We start from the raw sequence: 22,205 nt of genomic DNA, 5'->3' as shown, positions 1-22,205 counted from the left end.
CTAAGTGGCTTCAGCTTGCGCTCCCAAAGCAGTGCCCTGCTTTGTAAACCACTGGGCACTGGGGAGGGGCTGAGCTGGAGACAGCAGGGTTTCAGAAGCTGTGCCAGAGTGGGCGGGGACAGAAGGACATCCACATAATGACCAGGCAGATTTGTGCCAGGGGGATTAGGAAAAGCACGCCAGGCATCCACTTTTGCATGTCTTTTTCCTGCACTTGTGACCCAGGGGAGGGATGGAGGGGTCTGGGGTGAGGATGGGTTTTCCTCAGACAGGGAGTCTCTGGGGAGGTGGCCTACACAGGGCCTTGTGCACTGGTCAAGATGGCGGCTGTGGGGACTACGCCAGCCTCTCCTCAGTTGCACCAACTTCCATGATGCCCTATGGCTGTCCAGCACCCCCAGCAGTGCCAGGTGCCAGGCCCTGGCCGAGGCTTCATCCCCTTCCCTACCAAAACTTACCATCCTGTGTCTCCTCCCCTCAGGGCTTTGCCAAGAGACAACCAGCTAATCTGATTCACTAATCTCTTACAGGAAATTCTATGAATTATTCGAGGCTTTGCACAGCTTCTGCCTCTTCTTTCACACCTTGTCTGATTGGCCAAGCTCTGACCTCTCCCTTCCCTGGACAAAATCCACAGATTGGCACCAATGCATATTCCTTATATCATGAACTCTTCTGAGTATGTGACTTGTCTTCCTGATGAGATTTTAAACTCTCTTAGGGACCTTATCTTTTGCTTCTTGTGGACTTCCCACAGCAGCTAGTAAAATGATTAATTCACTCAATATGTATGTCGTGTGTGCCCGCTCTTCACCAGGCAGGTGGTCCAGATGCTGAGGATATAGGAGGAAGCAGAACAGACACATCCCTGTCCTCATGAATCTTCCATCTCAGGTTGGGGAGGATAGGAACCAAAATAAATAAAATATATAGCAGGCTGGGTGATGATATGGAGAACAGGGAGGAAGATGAGAAGTGTGGGAGAGAACAGTTTACAGTTTTTAAAAGGATAGGGAGGGAGGGTGTCCATGGGAATGGGTCATTTGAGGCGAGATCTGCAGGAGGTGAGAGAGGGAGTCAGGAGGGTGTCTGGGGCAGAGAGTTCCAGGCAGAGGGAGAAGCCAGGGTCAAATCTACTGGAACGTTTGAGGAGCCTGGAGGAGGACTGTGGGCTGGAGCAGAGTGGGCCAGGGGCTTGGGGAGGAGATGAGGTCTGAGAGGTAAGGTGGTAGATCATGTGGGGTCTTTCAGGCCATAGTGAGTTCTTGGGTGGGTGGTTCTCTGAGATGGGTGGTTCTGGAGGGTTCTGAGCAAAGAACTGCCCTGATTTAACTGACCTTTTAAAGGGATCCCTTTGCTGCTAAGTGGGGAACAGGCTGTAGGGAGATGAGGGGGGGGCCAGGAGACTAATGGGGAGGCAGTTACATCCAGGTGAGAGCTGGTGGGGACCTAGACAGGGTGGTGGTGGCGGCACGATGAAAAGAGGTCAGATTCCATACGTATATATTTTTTTTAATTTTTTAACTTATTTAATTAAATTAATTGATTAATTAATTTTTTTTTTTTTTGGCTGCCTCGGGTCCTAGCTGCGGCATGTGGGCTCCTCGTTGTGGCGTGCGGGCTCCTATCTAGTTGTGGCGCGCAGGCTCCAGGGCTCGTGGGCTCTGTAGTTTGTCGCACACAGACTCTCTAGTTGAGGAGCGTGAGCTCAGTAGTTGCGGTGTGCAGGCTTAGTTGCCCCGCGGCATGTGGGATCTCAGTTCCCTGACCAGGGATCGAGTCCGCGTCCCCTGCATTATAAGGTGGACTCTTTACCACTGGACCACCAGGAAAGTCCCATCATATGTATATATTTTAAAAAATTTTATTGAAGTATAGTTGATTTACAATGTTGTGTTAATTTCTGCTGTACAATAAAGTGACTCAGTTATCTATGTATATTCTTTTTCCTATTTTTTCCATTATGGTTTATTACAGGATATTGAATATAGTTCCCTGTGCTATACAGTAGGACCTTGTTGTTTATCCATCCTATATATACTAGTTTGCATCTGCTAATCCCAAACTCCCAGTCCATCCCTCCTCCATCCCCTCCACCGGCAACCATGTCTGTTATCTATATCTGTGAGTTTGTTTTTGTTTCATAGATAGGTTCATTTGTGCCATATTTTAAAGTCAGATTCCATACATATTTTGAAGATAAAGCCCACAGGGTTTCCTCACAGATTATGTTTGAAGGACGAGTGGAAGAGAGGACCAAGGATTGACCCAAGGTTTTGGGCCCAAGCAATTGGGAGGATGGATCAGCTGAGATGGGGAGGACTTCAAGGAGAGCAGGAGCTCAGCTTGTAACGTGCTGAGTTTTCGATGCCTGCGGACATCCAAGTGGAGACGTGGAGTGGGCAGTTAGATCTACGAATCTGGAGTTGGGGGAAGAGGGATGGCAGAGGTGGAGGTGGGAGTCATCAGTGAACGTATAAGTGGTGCTTTGAACCCATGCTTGTGGCCGAGATGACCAAGGGTCAGTGCTGATGGAGAAGGGGAGAGGGCTAAGGACTGAGCTAGAGGCTGGGGATGGGGAAGGGGACCAAGTGAGTCCTCGCAGCAAGCTGCCCTCTCCCCTCCCCTCCCTGTCATGGAGAGGTCCCCCCCAGCAACCCCTGCACCCCCATGCTTCTGGGACCACCTCTGTAGAGATGAGAGCTCCAGGGACCTTGAGATCAACTGGAGGTTTAGCACAGCTGGGGCAAGGAGGTTGTGAGGCTAGCTAGGGAGTGGGTGGAGGTCAGATCACAAAAGGCCTCGTTGGCCAATCCAAGGAGGGGAGGCGCAGAAGGAGGCTTTGGAATTAGCTCTGTGGCTTCAGACAAATTATTTAATGTTCAAACCCAGTTTCGTCCTCTGTAAAATGGTGCTCATGACTAGCCCCTTGGGGGAAGTTGGTGAGAATTCAGAGGAAGTGGTTGTGAAGTGCTGAGATAGAGTTGGCCTCTGAAATGGTGGGTCATCATCATCACTTTGTCCTAGAGGCTGGGGTGGCATTGAAGAATGTTAAATGCAGGAATGGGTGGATGGATGGATGAGTGGGTGTCCTCCAGAGACTCAAGATTAACCTCAGCCATGGCTGGAAGGGAGGAATTTCAAGCCCAAGGGTGACCAAAGCAGAGAGTATGAAATGGGCCTGACTGAGGTCGGGAAGGTGCAAGGTTCACTGTCCTGTCTTTGAGACCCGGAGGCCTGTCCCCGTAGTTCAGTGTCTCATAAGCTTCTCTCATCTGTTCGTCTGTCTCTAGGCTCTCTCTGTTTCTGTTTCTTATCCTGTTTATCTTTCTGACTCTGTCTTTTCTGTGTCTCCCTTCCTCTCTGTGTCTCTGTGTCTCCGTCCCCTTCTCTCTTCCTCCTCTATCACCTGCTGCCTTTTCAGGTCTGGGCAGGGTCTCAGGGCTATGACAGGAGTTATATCCGCAGTGTGTGACAGCCCAGACTGGCAGCAGGTCCCCATGGGACAGCTCCAGCTGGGGGGTCGGGGCTGGGCTGGGTGTGTCTCTGAGCTTTTTGTGGGGTCTCCCCCATCCCCATCCAGGAGACCTCGTCATTTAACAGTGGTGCCAGGAAAGGGGATGACCTGATGGCAGGGGGTTGTCAGTGATGGAGAAGTTTCTTTGTTTTGTTTTTTTAATTGAAGTATAGTTGATTTACAATGTTATGTTAATTTGTGCTGTACAGCAAAATGATTAAGTTATACATATATATACATTCTTTCTTTTTTCGTATTCTTCTCCATTATGGTTTATCACAGGATACTGAATATCGTTCTCTGTGCTCTACAGTAGGACCTAGTTGTTTATCCATTCTACATATAAAAGCTTATATCTTCGAACCCCAACCTCCCACTCCATCCCTTGAGAGGTTTCTTTGGAGGCCTCCCTGGTGCCCTGGAACCCCCTGCCCTGAGGGAGGGACACCTGGGGAGGTGGGTGTCTTCTTTCTGCTGACCCAGCTGCCTTGTCGCCCAGGTTGGTGGATGACCGCTGTGTCGTGGAGCCCGCGGCTGGGGACCTGGACAACCCTCCTAAGAAGTTCCGAGGTGAGACCTCTGCTCCCCCCACTAACTCCCCTCCGCCTCCTGGCTGCTGAGTCATGGACCTCGGACAGAACCCATTCAACCCAGGGGCCCAGTGGGCGGGTTAGGCAAGGTGCCGCCCACAGCCCCCTCACACTGCTGCCTGTGGAACCCCCATCGGCTTGAACGATGCCATCTCGGCAGGATGGCCTCTGCCTTCATTTTCCGGGGGCCACACCCCACTTCTCAGGGGCACACCCACTTCTGGCTGGGGGCCCGTTCTCCCCTGACCTCCCTACCACCCACAAGGCTTTCTTTGTCTGTGTGACTGGGCGTTTTCTGAGGGAACAGGGGAAGAAAAGAGAATCTCCTCAGGTGTTAGGAGGCCCAGGGTGAGAGCCCTTCTCTGTGCTGCATGGTGAGGGCGTTGGACCCCATGGTCCCCGGACAGAAGGGGCCTTCCCTCTCTGTGTCCTTCGAGGTCAGTGGGCGCCTCAGCCCCGCCCCACAGGCCCGGGGGCCCTCGTGAGGATGAAATGATATCCTGCTGTCACTGCGCCCTGCAGGAGAAGGTGTCATTGTGGTGATTACTTGTGAGGCTGAGACAGACAGGCAGACGGAGCCTGGGCGTGGTGGGCAGGTTGGGAGCAGGCAGGAACACGCCAGGCTGTGCCACCTTGGCTGCCCACGTGGCTGCTCCTCTGGGGAGAGAACAGCTGGGATTGTCCTCGAGAGGGATGCGGTTGAGGGAGAGGAGTGGGATTTACGACAGTCCTGTGGCATCCTTGGCGCTCTCTGTCTGCTGGGGGCCTTGCCTATCTGTTGGAGTGTGGAGGAGATAGAGGGCTCCTCCCAGGCTGCAGGGGGGCCCCACATCTACTGTTCTGCTTCCATCGTGTGCCTCTGAGTGGGGTCTTAGGTCAGGACGTGCCTGGCTCTGTGGGGCCCGCCTCTGGCACTGGACCTTCCTCACCACCGCAGACCCCTCTGTCCTGCCCCATCTGGCCGCACTGCCTCTCACCTCATCCCCTACCCCTGGCCCTCCCTCGTTCCCTTTCGCCACACCAGGCCCGCTGCTTTTCCTCACATTTATTAGCCGTGCTCTGGGTAGAGGTGGGGGTTCCGGGTGGTCGTGTGGGCTGCCCGCTTGGAGGTACAGCCCTGGCACTTTCCCGGAGCCAGGAATAGGAGAGCTTTGATTTCTGCTCTAGCTGAGGGTTTTGGGTGAATTCTTGGGAAGAACTTAGAACGGAAGAGAGTGGTTGAGGTCCCGAGGCTGGGCGGGGCCAGGGCAGGGAGGCGACCGGGGCTGAAAGGAGAAGGTGGGTGGTGTGTCTCGGTGTGTGCAGTCAGCTGTGTGGCGTGATTGGCGGTGACAGGGAGGTGGGTGTGGCAGAGAATATTTGCCCCTGAGTTCCGGTAGACAGAGTTTGGGGCCAATTTTTGACAACAAAACAGCTACTTAGCAGAACAAGTGCTCCTTTGACTTCTTGTCTGCCTCCCACTCCCTCCTTTCTCTTCCTTTTTATTTTCCCAAAGCCCGTGAGCAGGGCCCACCCCAGCGTTGGGGGCTGCTCCGTGGTCCCCGAGGCTGTGCTGGGCCCCCCCAGCTCCGGGAGATGCCAGAGGGGCTCAGCCCCCAGCCTCCTCCCCACCCACCCTGCTCCTGGCCTGGCCTGGGTGTCTTGGTGAGGCGGGCAGAGACCCCTCTGGACCCCCTGTGGCCCAGTGTGGACCTGAGAAGAGCCCACCTTCTGGGACAGAACCAGGTCTCTGTGCAGCCCCTTGGCTGGCGAGTAGGTTGGAGCGTGAGAACCTGGGACAAGAGACACAGACTCCAACCTCTTCAGCTTTGAGGTTGAAGCCCAGAGAAGAAAGGTTGAGCTTGGCCTCCAACCCTGGAGTCCCGGTTCTCATTGTTCCATGTTTCTCCTGCAAACAGCCCCTCCTTGGAGGGAGGTCCCAGCAAGGGCATGGGGACCATGGCAGGCATTTTAGAACTTGGTCGGAGCTCATCAGAGATGGCCAAGGTGTTCTGAGGCCACCCTGGGGTGGGCCCGGCCTTGGCTGGGAACTGTGGTGTCTCCCTCTCTCCCCGCACGGCTCGAGCCTCCTTCACCTGCTGACCCCGGAGGCCCCCAGGCTTGGTCGGCCAAGCCCGTGAAGCCCCCGCCCTGCCTCCATCAGCCTCTGGTTAGCTCCCTGTTTGTGGTTTCAGCTCCTGCACCTTGCAAGGCCATCCCAAGCCCCGACATGTTCAGGGAATTTTTTCCAGAGTTTGCAGGGCCCTGGGAGGCCCAGGCTGCCAGTGCCCCAATGTGTAGGGCACCCCACGCCAGCCCAGCCTCCCCGACCTCTGCTTTGTTGTAGGGGTCTTGGGTTATGGCTGCTCAGAATCCTGCTCTCCTGGCCGGGCCAGGTCTGGGCAGGTCCCCTCCCACAGCATAGACGTGGGAGACCCATTGCAGAAGGACGCACCTCCCCGTCCACCTGGGAAGCTCAGTGCTCACACCCCCGGCTAAGGCGACCCCACGAAATGTGTAGCAGTCACTTACCCACATAGTGGGCGGCAGGTGCTGGGGAGGGGGCTGATGAGGGGACCTCCCTGTGCTGGCACCCTGGGTGCCCTCCGCCCCCAGCCTCATGCCTCTGCTCTACCTGCCCATCTTCCAAGCCTGGTTTATTGTTACTTTTATTAAGATCCGCTTCAACTACTAAAACGAAAAAGTAAAGAGAAAGATAACACACACCTATGCACCCACTACTGAGCTCTCTCAAATCCTTTTTCCTGTGTTTATTTCAGGTCTTTTTCATTTTTAAAGAGATAGCATCTTATGCATGTAGCCAAAGCCCCGTGTGCCTTCCCCTGACCTCTTTCTCTTCCCCCTCCCCAGAGGCAGACACTCTCAGAAACTGGTATGCCTCATTCAGGGGCCTGTTTTTATACTTTTGCTTTAATACGTAGAGATATTTCTATGATGGATTATATAGGGTATCCTTTTCCATTTTTCCAACCCAGTATGTTGAAGGTAGCCTTCTGTACAAACCTTTCTGCACTTTTTTCATCGGTGGCTTCTCTTGTTGCGGAGCACAAGCCCTGGGTGCGTGGGCTTCCGCATTTGTGGCACATGGTCTCAGCATTTTGTGGCTGACAGGCTCTAGAGCACAGGCTCAATAGTTGTGGCGCGTGGGCTTAGTTTCTCCGTGGCATGTGGGACCTTCCCGGGCCAGGGCTCGAACCCGTGTCCCCTGCACTGGCAGGCAGATTCTTAACCACTGCGCCACCAGGGAAGTCCTCTGCACTGTTTCTGAGACTTATCTGTATTGACCCGCATGGCTCTAGTTCATCTGTTTAATTGCTATGTAATATTCCACTGAGTGAGTAAACTGCAGTCCTTTTATTGGTTCCCTCGTTGATGGACGTTTATCTCATTTGCAGTTTTTGGTAATTGCCAGCAATGCTGCAGTGAGCCCCCTGTACACGTATGTCTCCCTGGGCTCGCGGGCAAGAGTTTCTTGGGTGTGTTCCAAGGGCGGGTGACCTGGGTGAGAGGTATCTCTCCTGTCTTGTTAGGAACGGCCCTGCCGCCTTCCATGGGGGCTGTGAGTGTTTACCCCCACCCCTCGCCCCCGTTCACCCCTGCCAGACTGTGGGTGCATGGGGTGGGGGTGCTCTTGCTGCACCCCTATCCTGGCTACACTTGGTTTTGTCCCACTTAATTGTCTTCCAGCCCGCTGGGTGTGAAATGCCATCTCACTGTGGTTTTAATTTGCATTCCTCTGACTACTAGTGAGACATCTTTTCATATATTTATGAGCCACTTAAAATCTTGTTCATCATCTTTTCTTTTTCCTCTTTATAAAAGTAATACAGGGCTTCCCTGGTGGTGCAGTGGTTGAGAGTCCGCCTGCCGAAGCAGGGGACATGGGTTCGTGCCCCGGTCCGGGAAGATCCCACATGCCGCGGAGCGGCTGGGCCCGTGAGCCATGGCCGCTGAGCCTATGCGTCTGGAGCCTGTGCTCCGCAAGGGGAGAGGCCACAATAGTGAGAGGCCTGCATACCGAAAAAAAAAAAAAAAAAAAAAGTAATACAAATACAGGCTCTAGGATCCAGCAGATGGGAGTATCCCATCCCACCCTCACTCACCTCCTGTTCCCGTCTCCAGGGACAACCCTACTAGAGAATCCGACTAGGTAGTTTATTCATCCAGTTACACCTCAAAATGTTGTGCAAACATCCATCGAGAATCTGCTCCCACGGCCCTCTCCCATCTCCACTGTTGTCCCTCCAGGTAACCACTTTCTTTAGTTTCTTACGCATCCTCCCGTGGTCCTTAATGCAACTGCAAACATATGTTCAGACTTCCCCGATTTTCTTACACTGGGGTAGCATTCTATATGCACTGTTCTGTTCTTTGCTGTTTTTACTTTATGAGTCTTAGTGTGGACAGATCCTACTGGAGATCTTTCTATATTAGTATATAGAGGTCTTGAGCTCTCTTCCTCTCTCTTTTTTTCACTTAAAAACTCATTTTTGTTCATATCCTGGACAACTGTGAAAACAGTGTTCCTATGGTTTACATAGTTTTAAGCATTTCAAAAATATTTTTTTTCAACTGTGGTGAATAGCCACGTGAAGTTTACCATCTTAACCACTTTTAAGTGTACAGGTCGGTGACATTAAGCACAGTCTCATCAGCCATCACCGCCGTCCATCCACAGAACTGCTTTTCCTCTTGTGAAACTGAAGCTATATATCCATTAAATAATAACTCCCCATTCCCAACCCATCCCTCACCCCAACCACCGTCCGACTTTCCATCTGTGTGAATCCGACTAGTCTTAAGTACGTCACATGAGCAGAATCGTACCTTATTTGTCGTTTTGTGGCTTATGTCACTTAGCATAATGGCTTCAAGGTTTACCCGGATTGCAGCCTGTGTCAGGGTTTCTGACCACTCCCCCCTCTCTCACAGCTCCATAGCTGTCCTTCATGTGGCTCCATCGTAATTTATTTAACCAGTCCCCTCTGATGGGCACGTGGGCTGTTTCTAATCTTTATCATTCCCGACAGTGCAGTGAAGACCCTTGTCCCTTGTCATTTTGTACAAATGCAGCTGTGCTCTTGGAGTGAAGGACCCGTGGGGAGATTGCTGTGTCCAAGGGAGGGGGCATCTGTGGCTCTGAGCTTTTGTCTTGCGCCTTGTCCAACAGCGTAATAAGAGAAAACAAACCCATTCACCCTTCTCATCGTTTCTTCTGCTTGCTACCCCAGGTTTTGCTTATTCCGGGAGAGTTTCCCTCTCGGCCCATCCCTCCACTTTCTCCCCTCCCCCTGCCCCCAGCAGCATGCTGTCGCTGTTGTAGATTCTCCATGGTCACCTTTATTAACCCAAGTATCATAGTCACACCTGAATTTCTCATCCTGTCAAGTCCTGCAGTGCTCTGCCTCACGTCTGGTCTGCCTTCCACCAACCACGCGCCCTTTTAGTTTTACATCAAGACTGAATAAGCTTTGCATTCTCTTCTGTAACCGCAGTGGAGTCTTCGGTGTTCTATAAGTTGAGTCTAAATGTTAAAGATTAGAAACAGATGTTTACATGATTTATACAGAGTTTATGTGTAATTGTGGCTGGATAACTTTATTCCCTGTGCTCTGTTCTTGTCTCGAATCCCCTGCTAGTGCTTTGCAGCCTTGGTTGGGCAGCAGAACCATTTGGGATCGGGGGTGGGGGTGGGGTGTGCCTTTCACGATGCATATCTGCAGGCCTTGACCCCTACCAAGATCTATGGGGGAGCTGAGAGTTTGTATTTGTTAAATCTTCCCCCGCCCCAGATGATTCTGTGCAGTGGTAGTGAGTTTTTGGAGTATTGCATACCTTAGTTTCGGGGAATGTCAGCTGACTTTGATAAAGGAATATCCTCTTGTCTGTAGCCTCACCAGCCCTGTGCCCCCGCACCCACAGGTGCATTCCCCCAGCACACACAGTCCTTACGGTAGGACACCCCCCTGGACCCAGACTTTTCTCTTGGCCTTTGCTGCTGCTGGTCCTGCGTGGGCCCGGTCTCCTGGCTACCCTTTCACCCTCTGTCCTCTCTGCCCTTCTGCCCCACAGTTTGGTGAGAAGGAAGGTTCTGGCCCCTCTTGGGTTTTGGACAGGGCCGCCTTTGGGCAAAGAGCACAGCAGAGTAAAAGCATGGAGATGTGCATTGCTCGTAGGGGTGGGCCACAAACATTTTAGAGGGCTCAGATCATTTATTCATTCAACAAGCATTTTTTTCCCGACTTGTGTTTCTCTTCTTTTTTTTAAACCATTTTAGAAAATTGAAGTATAGTTAATTTACAATGTTGTGTTAATTCCAGGTATACAGCACAGTGATTCATTCAGTTATACATAATGTGTGTGCATGCCTGCGTGTATATATATTCTTTTTCAGATTCTCTTGCATTATAGGTTATTACAAGATATTGAATATAGTTCCCTGTGCTATACAGTAGGTCCTTGTTATTTATCTATTTTATTTTTTATTTTTTTCTCAGGAAAGAAGTTTTATTTCCAAACCCCTAGGAAGGCATTACAAATAATGGAGATAGAAACCCAAATTAAACCCTGAAACAAACAGATGGCTGGATACGGGTGGGCCTGCAGGAGCAGAAAGTAGGGGAGATGTGTTCTAGACGGGGACCTCACCCTGCAGCCTGAGTCTGTATATTAATGTGACTATTCTGGGGAAGGGGAGTTGGGAATCAGAAATCCTCACCCCACCAACCCCAGTGTTGCCCGGGATGGTTGGGAGGAAGAGGAGGCAGCGCGTTGGGGCAAAGACGTCACCAAGTCTGACCTTGGCATTTACTGCCTGCTCTGATCCCCAACATTCCATAAATAAGTTACCCTGCATATCTCAAGTTGAGCTGGGGAGCAAGCAGAATAGCCCCAACCTCTGAAAGCGGAGGCAGGGCAGCCTGGAACTGAGCGGGGCTACAGGAGGACACAGTCGGACTCTTGCTTCGGCCTTTGCCGACAGTCGGCAGCTGGGCGTCCAAATGCGGCTCCTCTCCCCTGCGGTGACAGGGCCCGTGCTGACGCGGGCTGGGCTGCTTGGCGCTGTTGGTACGCCTCTTGCTGAGGTTGCTGGGCCAGCTCCAGGTCGCTAAGACCCAATGTGCCTCGCGACGGCTGCTGCTGCTGCAGGGACAAGGCGATCAGGTAGTCCTGGTCCACCTGCTGCTGCTTTTCTGGGGAGCCACTCCCACCTTCTGCTCCAGGTCCCTTGCCCACAGAAACAGCTGTCTCCGTCCACCTTGCACAGGCTCTCCCATACCACTTGCTCCTCCTGTAGAAAGCCCTGGTCGGTGACCAGTAGGTACAAGTGACCCTTGTGCTTAGTCATAGTGCTAAAGTGGTTGTTCCGGAAAAAGATGCTAAGTGCGCCCTCCTTGGCAGCTGTTGTTAGCTCACACAGACCATGGTAGGTCAGCTGTGCGGCGGTGGTCTCCAGGAACTGCTCTGCAGTCAGGCCTTCTGTCCCGAGGTTGGTGTCACTGGAGTGCTCGCAGGTGATGATTGGTTGTAACTCAGTTTCCCACCTGCACTCACAGCCTCAGGACTCTGTGGATCAACAAGCCAGCCATGGTACAGAGGTATGCCTAGTAGGTCAAAGACACTGCACTCGGGTGTATACTCAGAATCAGAGACACCTGTGAATAGCACATTGCCATCCAGACCTGTGGCCAGTTTAGGCAGCACTGTCATTGCATCGTCCACATTCTGCTGAAAATTAAGCTGAAGTCCTTCTGACTTCTCCTGGGGCTTGATGGACAGAAGGCAGTCTCCAAGATGGGCCATGACCTCATCCGGTGTGATCACTTCCTTCTGAGGTGGCATCTTCTATTTATCTATTTTATATATAGTTGTGTGTATATGTTAATCCCAAACTCCTAATTTATCCTCCCCCCAACACCCCCCATCCCCTTTGGTAACCATAAGTTTGTTTCCTGTGTCTGTGAGTCTCTTTCTGTTTTGTAAATAAGTTCATTTATCTCATTTTTTTTAGATTCCATATGTAGGTGATATCATACGGTATTTGTCTTTCTCTCTCTGGCTTACTTCACTTAATATGATCATCTCTAGGTCCATCGATGTTGCTTCAAACAGCATTATTTCATTCTTTTTTATGGCTGAGTAGTATTCCATTGTATATATGTACTACATCTTCTTTATCCATTCATCTGTCCATGGACATTTAAGTTGCTTCCATGTCCTGGCTATTGTAAATAGAGCTCCTTTGAACACTGGGGTGCATGTATCTTTTCAAATTAGAGTTTTCTCCTGATATAAGCCCAGGAGTGGGATCAACAAGCATTATGTGACATATATATAAAGGAGGCATGAGGCAGGGCCCTGTCTCTGTGATCTGCTCCCCCAGGGGCCCCTGTCCAGGTTCCCAGCACAACCGTCTTCCTGTGTTTCTGCTGCGGGAGCACTGCTGATTGTGGAGGCACTGCGGCCTGGGAGGGGTCTTAGAGGCTGTGAGCCCAGCCCTGTGCCCTCCTGGGATTCCCTCCTGTGACGGGGAGCTCACTGCCTCCCAGCACGGCTCATGCTATCGTCAGGCCCAGTCCCCGTGCCAGCGTTTCACCGGGATCCAGAATCCTCTATCCCTTCACATCACACTTTAGAATAGGATTTTCCAACTCATGCCTCCTTTCCAGAAGTAGAAAAATCTGACATCCTTTCTGGAGTTTGGGCTTGTGAAAATCATTGGTGCTTTATCTGTGTCCAGAATAAAAATCAGGTAATAAAGAACCTGTTTCTGGAATTCTGATTGGCACTCTCTTAGGTTGAGTTCCCTAGAAGCAGAGTCTACAGCGGGAGAATTATTGAGGAGGGGTCCCAGGAGGAGTGTGAAGGCGCCGAGCAAGGAGGTGGTTTCGGGGGAAGAGAGGCCTCAGGCTTATCCCCCAGGGACCACTGCAGGCGGTCCCCTCCTGCTGCCAGTGGATGGAGGACACCCCTTGGGGGCTGGGGGGAATGTAGCTTCCCAGGCATCTGTGGGCAAGATGGGGGTGGGCCAGAGAAAGGATGCTGATGTGAATGGTCAGCTGCCAATGTCCACAAAACCTGGACACAGACAGGGCATGGGGTGGTGGCCCAAGGTCCTCTGATAAATCTCCCGTGGGGAAGAGGGCACGCGTCCGCCTCCCAGGGGGGGTCCCACTCTCAGACCTGCTTCTGGGCCCCTCCATTCTACTCAGCACAATCCAGGATGCTCCGAGTTCCACGGGGGTCTTCTGACCACTGCCTCTCTACCCAAGAAGGGCGGCGGGGTGGAGAGGGGTGGGGAGAGCAGAGGGGGGCTTTGGGGGCAGGGCTGCAGGCCAGGGTTTTCCCCTGAGCCCCGCATGAACCGAGCTCCCTCCTTTTGCCCTCCCTCCTCAGACTGCCTCTTCAAGGTGTGTCCCATGAACCGCTACTCGGCCCAGAAGCAGTACTGGAAGGCCAAGCAGACCAAGCAGGACAAGGAGAAGATTGCCGACGTGGTGCTGCTGCAGAAGTTACAGGTGTGTGCACGTGCAGGTGTGTGTGCCCTGTCCCAGGCCGCATGCCTCAGTGAACTGTGGACTGCACTTCAGCTGCCAGCCAGTCCTTCAGCTGGACACCACAGTGCAATGAACGACCTGTGCAGCTGTACATGGAGTTACCAGGGGCTCCTAGAGACAGTGGCTCCAGCGAACCTGATTTAAGAACTGGTCTTGACCTCACCCCTCATTTTATAGAGTTGGAGCCTGGGGCCCTTCAAGGGGACTGGGCCATTGTGCTCATCCTACGAGTTGGCAGTGGGGCTTAGACGGTCCCTGGGTCCCTGGCCGACCTTGGTGTGTGGCGTGAGGGCCTGGTGGTTGCTCTCAGGCCTCTCAGTTTACATCCTGGGCGGTTCTCTCTGGACGGAGCTCAGGGCGTCCAGCCCAATCCCCATGGAAAAGAGAGTGGGAGGATTGGCTGTGGTCAGCAACGTTGCAGCCTGCTTCTGAGACCCTCCCCCGGACCTGGGGCCCCGCCCCCCATCAGGCAGACCTTGCTTCCCGGTATCCCCTTCTCTGAGGAGGTGGTGTGAAATGGGCAAAGGGTGGGCCCCACCCACAGCTGTGAACTGGGCTGGAAAGAGGGGGCTGGGTGTGGGCTGCTGAGCTCTGTTATAAATAAGGTCGTCTCTCATCCTGGGCTGGGGGCCGTCGCAGCTTCTTCCTGCTGCCGCCACAGGCCCAGGCTGAGCTGTGGATCTGGCTGGGCATAGGGTATTCACGCGTGCGCAGACACTCAGAACCACACGTGGTCACACAGCCGTACACTGTAGGTTTGTGGAGAGTCACGTGGTACCTGGCATGGCTCCCCAGCAGCCATCCTCCCACCAGCCTCCGGCATGAGGCCCGGATAATGGGACTGAGGAGATGAAAGGGGCAGAGGGGCCACTGCCCTCAGAGAGAGCCGGTCTGATGGAGGAGACAGAGCCCCCACCTCCAGGACCCCTCAGTCTGATGGAGGAGGCACAGTGTATCCTCGGGCAGCTTCCAGTCTAACGGGACAGAAGAACCTAAAATGGTGTCCTCAGTGGGATGCAAACCAAATCCTGGAGGCATCAGGGTTGGATCTGTCAGAGTTGGATGTGGCTCGTCAGGGAAGGCTCCCTGGAGGCGGTGGGCTAGGAGCACACACAGTTTGGGGAGGGAGGGTCACAGAGGAGTGAGGGTGGAGGGGAGGAGGAAATGCCGCCAAGCACACCTGCTGGTGTCTGGGCTGGGCCAGGGGTCCCCTGTTGGGGCACCAGGGGTCTGGTGAGGCAGGGGAGTGAGGCACAACCTTAGGTTATCTGCTGGGGGTGTTGGGGCATAGGGGGCTCACAGGCCTGCTGGCTGCCCCCTCCAGAGGGGGGTGGCGAGGAGGGGCCTGAGGGGAGGAATCTGGTGCCGCTGGCTCTGTGCTGTGCACACTCTGAGCCTCGTTCTCTCGTCGGTAGTGGGAGGAACAGGCCCGATGGCCTCAGGAGGGTCGCTCTGGGTGCAGTGCCAGGACCTGCATGTGTGTGGGGGGGTGGGAAGATGTGTCCCTTCAGTAGCAGGCTTCTGGGCCCACCCTCCATCTCTGTGCATGTCTGTGCAGCATGCGGCCCAGATGGAGCAGAAGCAGAATGACACAGAGAACAAGAAGGTGCATGGGGACGTCGTGAAGTACGGCAGTGTGATCCAGGTGTGACGCCGGGGCAGGTGTGGGGGTGAGGGGTGCCAGTGCCATGGCACCAGCCAACCCGGGACTGTCTCTGTGACTGCGTGTCTGCCTCTACATGTGCCCGTTGCTGTGTGGCCTGAATGGCTGTGTGCATGGGTGTGTGTTCAGCACTGTGGCCACCAGCACAGATTCTGGAGCCCCGAGGTCCAGGTTCACATCTTGGCTCTGTGACCTGGGCAAGCTACTTCACTTCGCTGGGCCTCTGTTTCCCCAAATGGACAGTCAGGCCAGTGATAGTACTTCCCGCTGGTTGCTGTAAGGTTCCTCGAGCTACTACTCTTAGGGTGTTTAGAACAGCGCTAGCTCTTTGTGTGATCACCCGGGTGCTGGACTGGGTGTGTGACTGTGCGTGTGGCCATGTTTGTCTCGGTCTGTTTGTCCAAGGGCCCAGTGTGCCCCCCAGCCCCCCCCTTTCTGATGGGCTGGCCTCCTGGGGTGACCTCACCCCCACCCCTCCCCACTGCTTGGCCCCCCGCCGCCTCTCAGCTCCTGCACATGAAAAGTAACAAGTACCTGACCGTGAATAAGCGGCTGCCGGCCCTGCTGGAGAAGAACGCCATGCGGGTGACACTGGATGCCACGGGCAACGAGGGCTCCTGGCTCTTCATCCAGCCCTTCTGGAAGCTGCGGAGCAACGGGGACAATGTGAGGACAGGGCTGGGGGGAGGGGCCTGCTGGAAGGCGCAGGCCACAGCGCCAGGGGGGCTTCTCTAGGGTCTTTGGTGTGGGGGCTGCATGAGCTCATGCCTGTTTCTTAGGGGGCAGACTGGCCAGAGGGAAGCCTGGGGCCCCGGCCGTCCCCACCCTCACTCTGCTGCATTCTGTCCCCATAGGTGGTTGTCGGGGACAAGGTGATCCTGAACCCTGTCAACGCTGGGCAGCCTCTGCATGCCAGCAACTATGAGCTCAGTGACAATGCTGGCTGCAAGGAGGTGAGCGGGGCGCTGGGCTGAGATAGGCTGGGGTCAGGGGCCTCTCACGGGAGTGCTTGCACCTGGACAAGTGTCTCCCAAGCAACAAAATACAAAGAAACTGTAAGGGACTAAACCTACCCGCACCCATGCACAGTCAGGGCAACGATGAACAATAAGATACAAAAACGCCAAAAACCAGCTGCCACTTCTGAGGTCCCAGGAGCAAAAGCCAGGTACTGCACATGATCCCCGCACCACCAAGGGGGCGCCACCGAGGGGGCGGGCAGATCGCCTAAGCCACGCCTCCGACCTAACCCATGGATCCGCCCCTGACCTCAGCCCATTTAAGGGACCAGCTTGCCCGGCCTCAGGGAGCAAGCAAGGGCACCTGTTCCTTGTTTTCACTCCCTCGTGCTGTAGCCTTGCCTGAATTTCTCATCTGGTCTCTTATCTATTTCTCCTGATTAAAGAGGCCAAGAACCTGGGTCGGTAACAGGGTGGTGGGCTGATATAGGCTGGGACCTAGGACCCTTTATGGGAGTGCTTGCCCTTGCACCTGGACAAACATCTCCTCAGGCCACAAAATACAAAGAAACTCTAAGAGACTAAAAGGAACTGCACGCGTGCACAATTGGGGCAAGTTGTGAACAGTAAGGTACAAAAAGGCCGAAAAAATCAACTGCCATTTCTGAGGTGCTGGGAGCAAAAGCAGGGTACTATGCAGGGCACCACCAAGGGGGTGGGCAGGCCACCTAAATCGCCCCTCCGGCCCCATCCATGAACCCGCCCCCCCCCCCCCCCGCCCACCGCCGCCCCGCCATATAAGAAGAGTGAGCAGGGCCACCTGTGTCTTATTTTCCCTCCCTAGTGCTGAAGTAGGAGTCCTGCTAAAGCCTTGGCTGAATTTTTCATCTGGACTCTTATTAATTTCTGTTGATTAGAGTCCAAGGACCCTGGTTGGTAACAGGGCCAGCCCGGCAGCGGATGGGTGTCCACGTACCCCCCCCCCCCCACCCAGGGTTGCTTCCTCCAGTCCTGTCTACAGCTGGAGGGGCTGGGTGGGCCTCCCTGCTCCCTGCCTGTCTCCCAGTGTCTGCCCACATTCTCCACCCAATGGGTGGCGGCCCCAGGGCAGCTGGGCTGGGGTTTGGGGGCCCTGGTTGGGAGAAGACACCCCCCTGTGCTCTAATGGGGGCTGGGCTGGCCTCCCCTCACCCGCTTCGGGTCTTAGGCACAGGCCCACTCCCCAGCGGCTGGGGGCCTGCCCGGCCTCACGGGTCTCTGTGCGCTTCCGCAGGTCAACTCTGTGAACTGCAACACCAGCTGGAAGATCAACCTGTTTATGCAGTTCCGAGACCACCTGGAGGAGGTGTTGAAAGGGGTAAGGACTGGAAACTCCCCGGAAACAGCCCCGCCCCACCCCCACAGGTCCCCCTGCCTGCCTGCCCCCACCTTCCGAGCACCCAGCTCTGCTCCCTGTCTGGCCCTCCCCTCCATGCTGCCCCTTCTCTGCCTCTGCACCCCCATCCGGCCTCCCTCCACTCCCACAGGGCCCTACCCAGCGGCCCCAGCTGGTCCTCGCCTTCTCTTGTCTCTGGCCCCACAACCCCCCTGTCCATCCTTTCCCAGTCCGGGCTGCTCTCACTTTGCTGTCTTGCTAAGGGGGTGGCAGTGGAGTGGGGGTCCCCATCCCCCCACCGTGGGGTGGGCCCAGATTCTTTGAGCACCCTGTGCCCTCGACACCTCTCCACGGTTCTAGGCCAGGCCCCCTGCCCTTTGCCCTGTGCCCTCTCGGACAAGGATGCGAGGCTGTCGGGTCGGGGCCTGTAGGACATAAGGGGTTGGCAGGAGGGGCCGCCCTCTCGGAGGGCTAGGTGTGCACCCCACCCTTGGCTTGCTGGCTCAAGAAGGAGCTGCGCCAGTATCTGAGACAGGTGGGCTCCTCCCCCGGGAGGGTCCTTGTCTGCCCCGAACCCACGCCCTGCCGCCTGCAGGGAGACGTGGTGCGGCTGTTCCACGCGGAGCAGGAGAAGTTCCTGACGTGCGATGAGTACAAGGGCAAGCTGCAGGTGTTCCTGCGCACCACGCTGCGCCAGTCCGCCACCTCGGCCACCAGCTCCAATGCCCTCTGGGAGGTGGAGGTCAGATCCCTGCTTCCGGCGCCTGGGCCCCAGCCCTCCCCTGCAGCCCTGGGCTTCCCCCGCTCCTCCTCCCCCTCTAGGGTGGGAGGTCCACCCTCATCCGTCTCTCATCTGAGCCCCTCTGCAGCCAAGGGGCCAGAGAGGGTCCCAGAGCCATCCACCCAGAGCTCTCCAGGCCTGCGGTGCCCCTCCCCGCCATGCCTCCCCTTCCCCAGCCAGCCCCTCCTTCCTGCCTGACACGCCTGCACCCTCCAGGTGGTCCACCATGACCCCTGCCGTGGAGGAGCTGGCCACTGGAACGGCCTGTACCGCTTCAAGCACCTGGCCACGGGCAACTACCTGGCTGCTGAGGTGAGTGGGGAGGCAGAGGGCATCCTGGGAGCTCAGGCCGTGCGTGCACGAGCATGTGTGCCTGGCACCCGTCTGCACAGAGATACATGTGTCTGTGGACCCTGGCTTCTCTGCACTCATGCATCTACTTAACAAATATTGTCAAAGACGTGCATGACTATGAATAAGTCTCACAAATATGACTGTGTCTCCTACTATGTGCCAGGAGCTATTCTAGGCACTGAGGATACAGCAGTGAGCATGACTCCCAGCCCTTGTGGAACTTACATTCCACATCCTTGTCTGTCCGTAACGCACAGGCTTGTGTATATTGGGGCATTCATGTGTGTATGTCCGCGTCCATCTGTGGGTCTTTGGAGAGGGGCCGTGAGGGCAGGGCCTGGGGCTCTAGTTGGTGCCTCCTCCATGTCAACAAGGAGTGGCATGAGTTTGGGGGCTGGGATGGGCACCCTTGGGAGGTTGGGGGGGTTCCTGACTGCCCCAACCCAGGGCCATATGTAGACTGTATTTTGGAGTGGGGGTCATGTGGATAGCCCCCCTATCTTGTATCTCTGAGCAGGAGAACCCCAGCTACAAGGGTGACGCCTCTGATCCCAAGGCAGCGGGAACGGTGAGGACCAGAGAAGGGTTCCAGGGCTGGGAAGAGTGACTGTGCACAGCTCTGGGGTGGGCGGGGGTGGGGCCGGGGAGGCCGCGAAACCCTGGGAGGTGGGCTGGAGGGAGACGGCCTCTCAGGTGGGATCCTGGGTGGTTTCAGGGGGCCTGAGAGGAGGAAGGGGCTCCTGCCTGAGTTGAGGTCCTCACCACAGGGTGCCCAGGGCCGCGCAGGTCGCCGGAACGCTGGGGAGAAGATCAAATACCGCCTGGTTGCTGTGCCCCACGGCAACGACATTGCTTCTCTGTTCGAGCTGGATCCCACCACGCTGCAGAAAACCGACTCCTTCGTGCCCCGGTAGGTAGGTGCTGTGTGCCTGGGCACTGGCGGGGGTGCCCAGGCTGGCACCTGGACTCCCTGCACCCCCCACTCCTCTGTCCTTCTGAGGTCCTTTGGCCTCAGGACCTGCCATGAGTTGCCCCTCTGGGGATGCAGCTCTGAGGCCTGTAGGCAGCTCACCACCACTGAATGCTTGCCATGTGCCCGGCCCTGGGCCCTGCACCCTGGGTGCCGCCTTGTGCTAGTTCTTTATCAAAATGCCTTTGCTCCAGGGCTTCCCTGGTGGTGCAGTGGTTGAGAGTCTGCCTGCTGATGCAGGGGACGCGGGTTCGTGCCCCAGTCTGAGAAGATCCCACATGCCGCGGAGTGGCTGGGCCCGTGAGCCATGGTTGCTGAGCCTGTGCGTCCGGAGCCTGTGCTCCGCAACAGGAGAGGCCACAACAGTGAGAGGCCCACATACTGAAAAAACAAAAAAAAATGCCTTTGCTCCAGTGTTCTTTAAAGCCACTCAGCCTGGGGCTCAGGCACAGGCGGCATGACAGCTTGTCCAGGGTGCATTGGATGCGACGGCTGGACCTCCTGACATTTAAGGCCCCCCCAACCCCGAGATTCTAAAATGTAACATCAAGAAACTTCCCGGGTGTCAAGCAGGCTTTAGCATTGACTGGCTGGCTGATCTCAGGCAGCTGACTCTGTCACTTTGCCCCAACTTCCTCACCTGTGAAGTGAGACTGTCAAGTTGCCCGTCAGCAGGGCTGATGGGAGAATTAATTGAATCACTGTAGGCCCACGATCCCTTATCGGAAACTTGGGGCCAGGTGTATTTGGAGATTCAGATTATTTTTCATTTCTGAATGTTAATTGTATTTCATAATCAAAGACATGAGTATTTCCGCCGTGAAACGCATGCGTAGTTGACACTAAGTGGGATAGTTTAAATAGCCTCACTTGTCCCAATGAATTTGGGTCCTGAGCTTGTAATTAAGCCTGGGCTTTCAGAGCTTGGTTCTGGGGAGAGCGGGCAAGGCATGTGGGCCTGGGAAAGCGCAGCAGTTAGTACAGGGCCTGGGGGCCATGTTGCTGGTCTCTCTTCTCTGGCTCAGGCTCCTCACCTGGAGGGGACCCATGCCCCTGTCCTACAGCTGCTGGGTATGGAGGCAGGTGGAAGATGGGAAGCCCCAGGGGTTAGAGCGGGCAGACTGCTGGGTCACGCTCCGTGGCGCACTCCCCCTGCTCTGTCCGCCCCCCTGCCTGCAGGAACTCGTATGTCCGGCTGCGGCACCTCTGCACCAACACGTGGATCCAGAGCACCAACGTGCCCATTGATGTCGAGGAGGAGCGACCCATCCGGCTCATGGTGTGGGCCCATCGGGACTAGGGGGCTGGGCTGGGGGCTGGGCTGGGGCCCAGGCTGGTCCCTGAGTGCCCTGCTGACCTCTCTTCCTGCAGCTGGGCACGTGCCCCACCAAGGAGGACAAGGAGGCCTTCGCCATTGTGTCGGTTCCTGTGTCCGAGATCCGAGACCTGGACTTTGCCAACGACGCCAGCTCCATGCTGGCCAGCGCCGTGGAGAAACTCAACGAGGGCTTCATCAGCCAGAATGACCGCAGGTGGGCCTCAGGGGCAGGGTTGCCGAGGTTTCCTGAGAGCCCTTGTCCTCCTGGGGCCTGTGTTTCACAAACAAAGGAGTCACAAAGCAGAATCTGGATAGTCTGGGTGGGGGCAGGGTGACAGAGGTGGGGACTGGTCCCTGCGGGGCCCTGGCTGACCTTGGACCCCAGCCTCACTGCTCATATACTCCAAGAACTAGCCTTTTGATGGAGCCATCATTACCCGTGTTTTACTGATGGTGGGATTGAAGCTCAGAGAGGTTAAGAGACTTGCCCAAGGTCACTCAGCTAGGAAGCGGTGGATGGAAATGCAGAGCCCTTCACATCAAACGCCCTGGCTGTGCCCTGTTGGCTCTTTGCAGATGGGAGTATCCTGAGATTCTTTGTCTGGAGGGCACTTTGGATCCAGGGTGGGTGGGGTGAGGGGTGTGTTTGGAAAGCAGCTCGGGGTGAAGCTGGGAGAGAAGTGGAAGGCAGATGACGGGCTCTGTGCTGTGACAGCAAGGCTGGCACGTGCGGAAGGGCTGGTTGCCCCAGGGGGCATGTGACAGGGGTCCTGGGGGGTGCCCAGGGTCGGCACCTCACACTCGTCACCCCTGGCATCCCTTTGTGAAGATTTGTTATCCAGCTGCTGGAGGACCTGGTGTTCTTCGTCAGCGACGTCCCCAACAATGGGCAGAACGTGCTGGACATCATGGTTACCAAGCCCAACCGGGAGCGGCAGAAGCTGATGAGAGAGCAGAACATCCTCAAACAGGTGGCCATGCACATGCATGGGGGGTGGGGGGCCTCGGGGAAAGGCCAGTGACCAGGGAACAGGACACCTTTGTTTTTGGCCGCGCGGCATGTGGGATCTTAGTTCCCTGACCAGGGATTGAACCTATGCCCCCAGCATTGGAAGCACGGA

The 22,205-nt window shown here is 55.4% G+C and overlaps 1 protein-coding gene and 1 pseudogene across 5 annotated transcripts in view; one reads left to right on the top strand and one right to left on the bottom strand.

The window, feature by feature from the left end:
- ITPR3 (inositol 1,4,5-trisphosphate receptor type 3) overlaps positions 1–22,205 on the top strand; it is a 66,725-nt gene that overhangs the window by 10,704 nt on the left and 33,816 nt on the right. For 4 of the 5 annotated variants that reach the window (XR_016394647.1, XM_089918869.1, XM_022581624.3 and 1 more), the window contains exons 2-14: positions 4,017–4,087; positions 13,504–13,625; positions 15,223–15,309; positions 15,835–15,993; positions 16,182–16,280; positions 17,560–17,643; positions 18,257–18,403; positions 18,659–18,754; positions 19,314–19,364; positions 19,564–19,706; positions 20,946–21,045; positions 21,138–21,298; positions 21,914–22,055. Coding sequence is in view for 4 of the 5 variants with exons in the window: in XM_089918869.1 (XP_089774995.1) it covers positions 4,017–4,087; positions 13,504–13,625; positions 15,223–15,309; positions 15,835–15,993; positions 16,182–16,280; positions 17,560–17,643; positions 18,257–18,403; positions 18,659–18,754; positions 19,314–19,364; positions 19,564–19,706; positions 20,946–21,045; positions 21,138–21,298; positions 21,914–22,055 (1,462 nt within the window). In the remaining variant the exon portion in view is untranslated. Of the gene's footprint in view, positions 1–4,016; positions 4,088–13,503; positions 13,626–15,222; positions 15,310–15,834; positions 15,994–16,181; positions 16,281–16,397; positions 16,496–17,130; positions 17,219–17,559; positions 17,644–18,256; positions 18,404–18,658; positions 18,755–19,313; positions 19,365–19,563; positions 19,707–20,945; positions 21,046–21,137; positions 21,299–21,913; positions 22,056–22,205 lie in introns of those variants that run through there. The other variant, XM_089918870.1, reaches the window with a different exon arrangement.
- LOC111178694 (ubiquitin carboxyl-terminal hydrolase MINDY-1 pseudogene) lies at positions 10,983–12,021 on the bottom strand (annotated as a pseudogene).

Source organism: Delphinapterus leucas, chromosome 10, assembly GCF_059928025.1.
Source record: "Delphinapterus leucas isolate spDelLeu-1000000601 "Yukka" chromosome 10, BTC_Dleu_Yukka2, whole genome shotgun sequence".
Lineage (NCBI taxonomy): Eukaryota > Metazoa > Chordata > Mammalia > Artiodactyla > Monodontidae > Delphinapterus > Delphinapterus leucas.
Note: the sequence above shows the minus strand (reverse complement) of the source record. Positions and strands in the feature narration are given on the sequence as shown.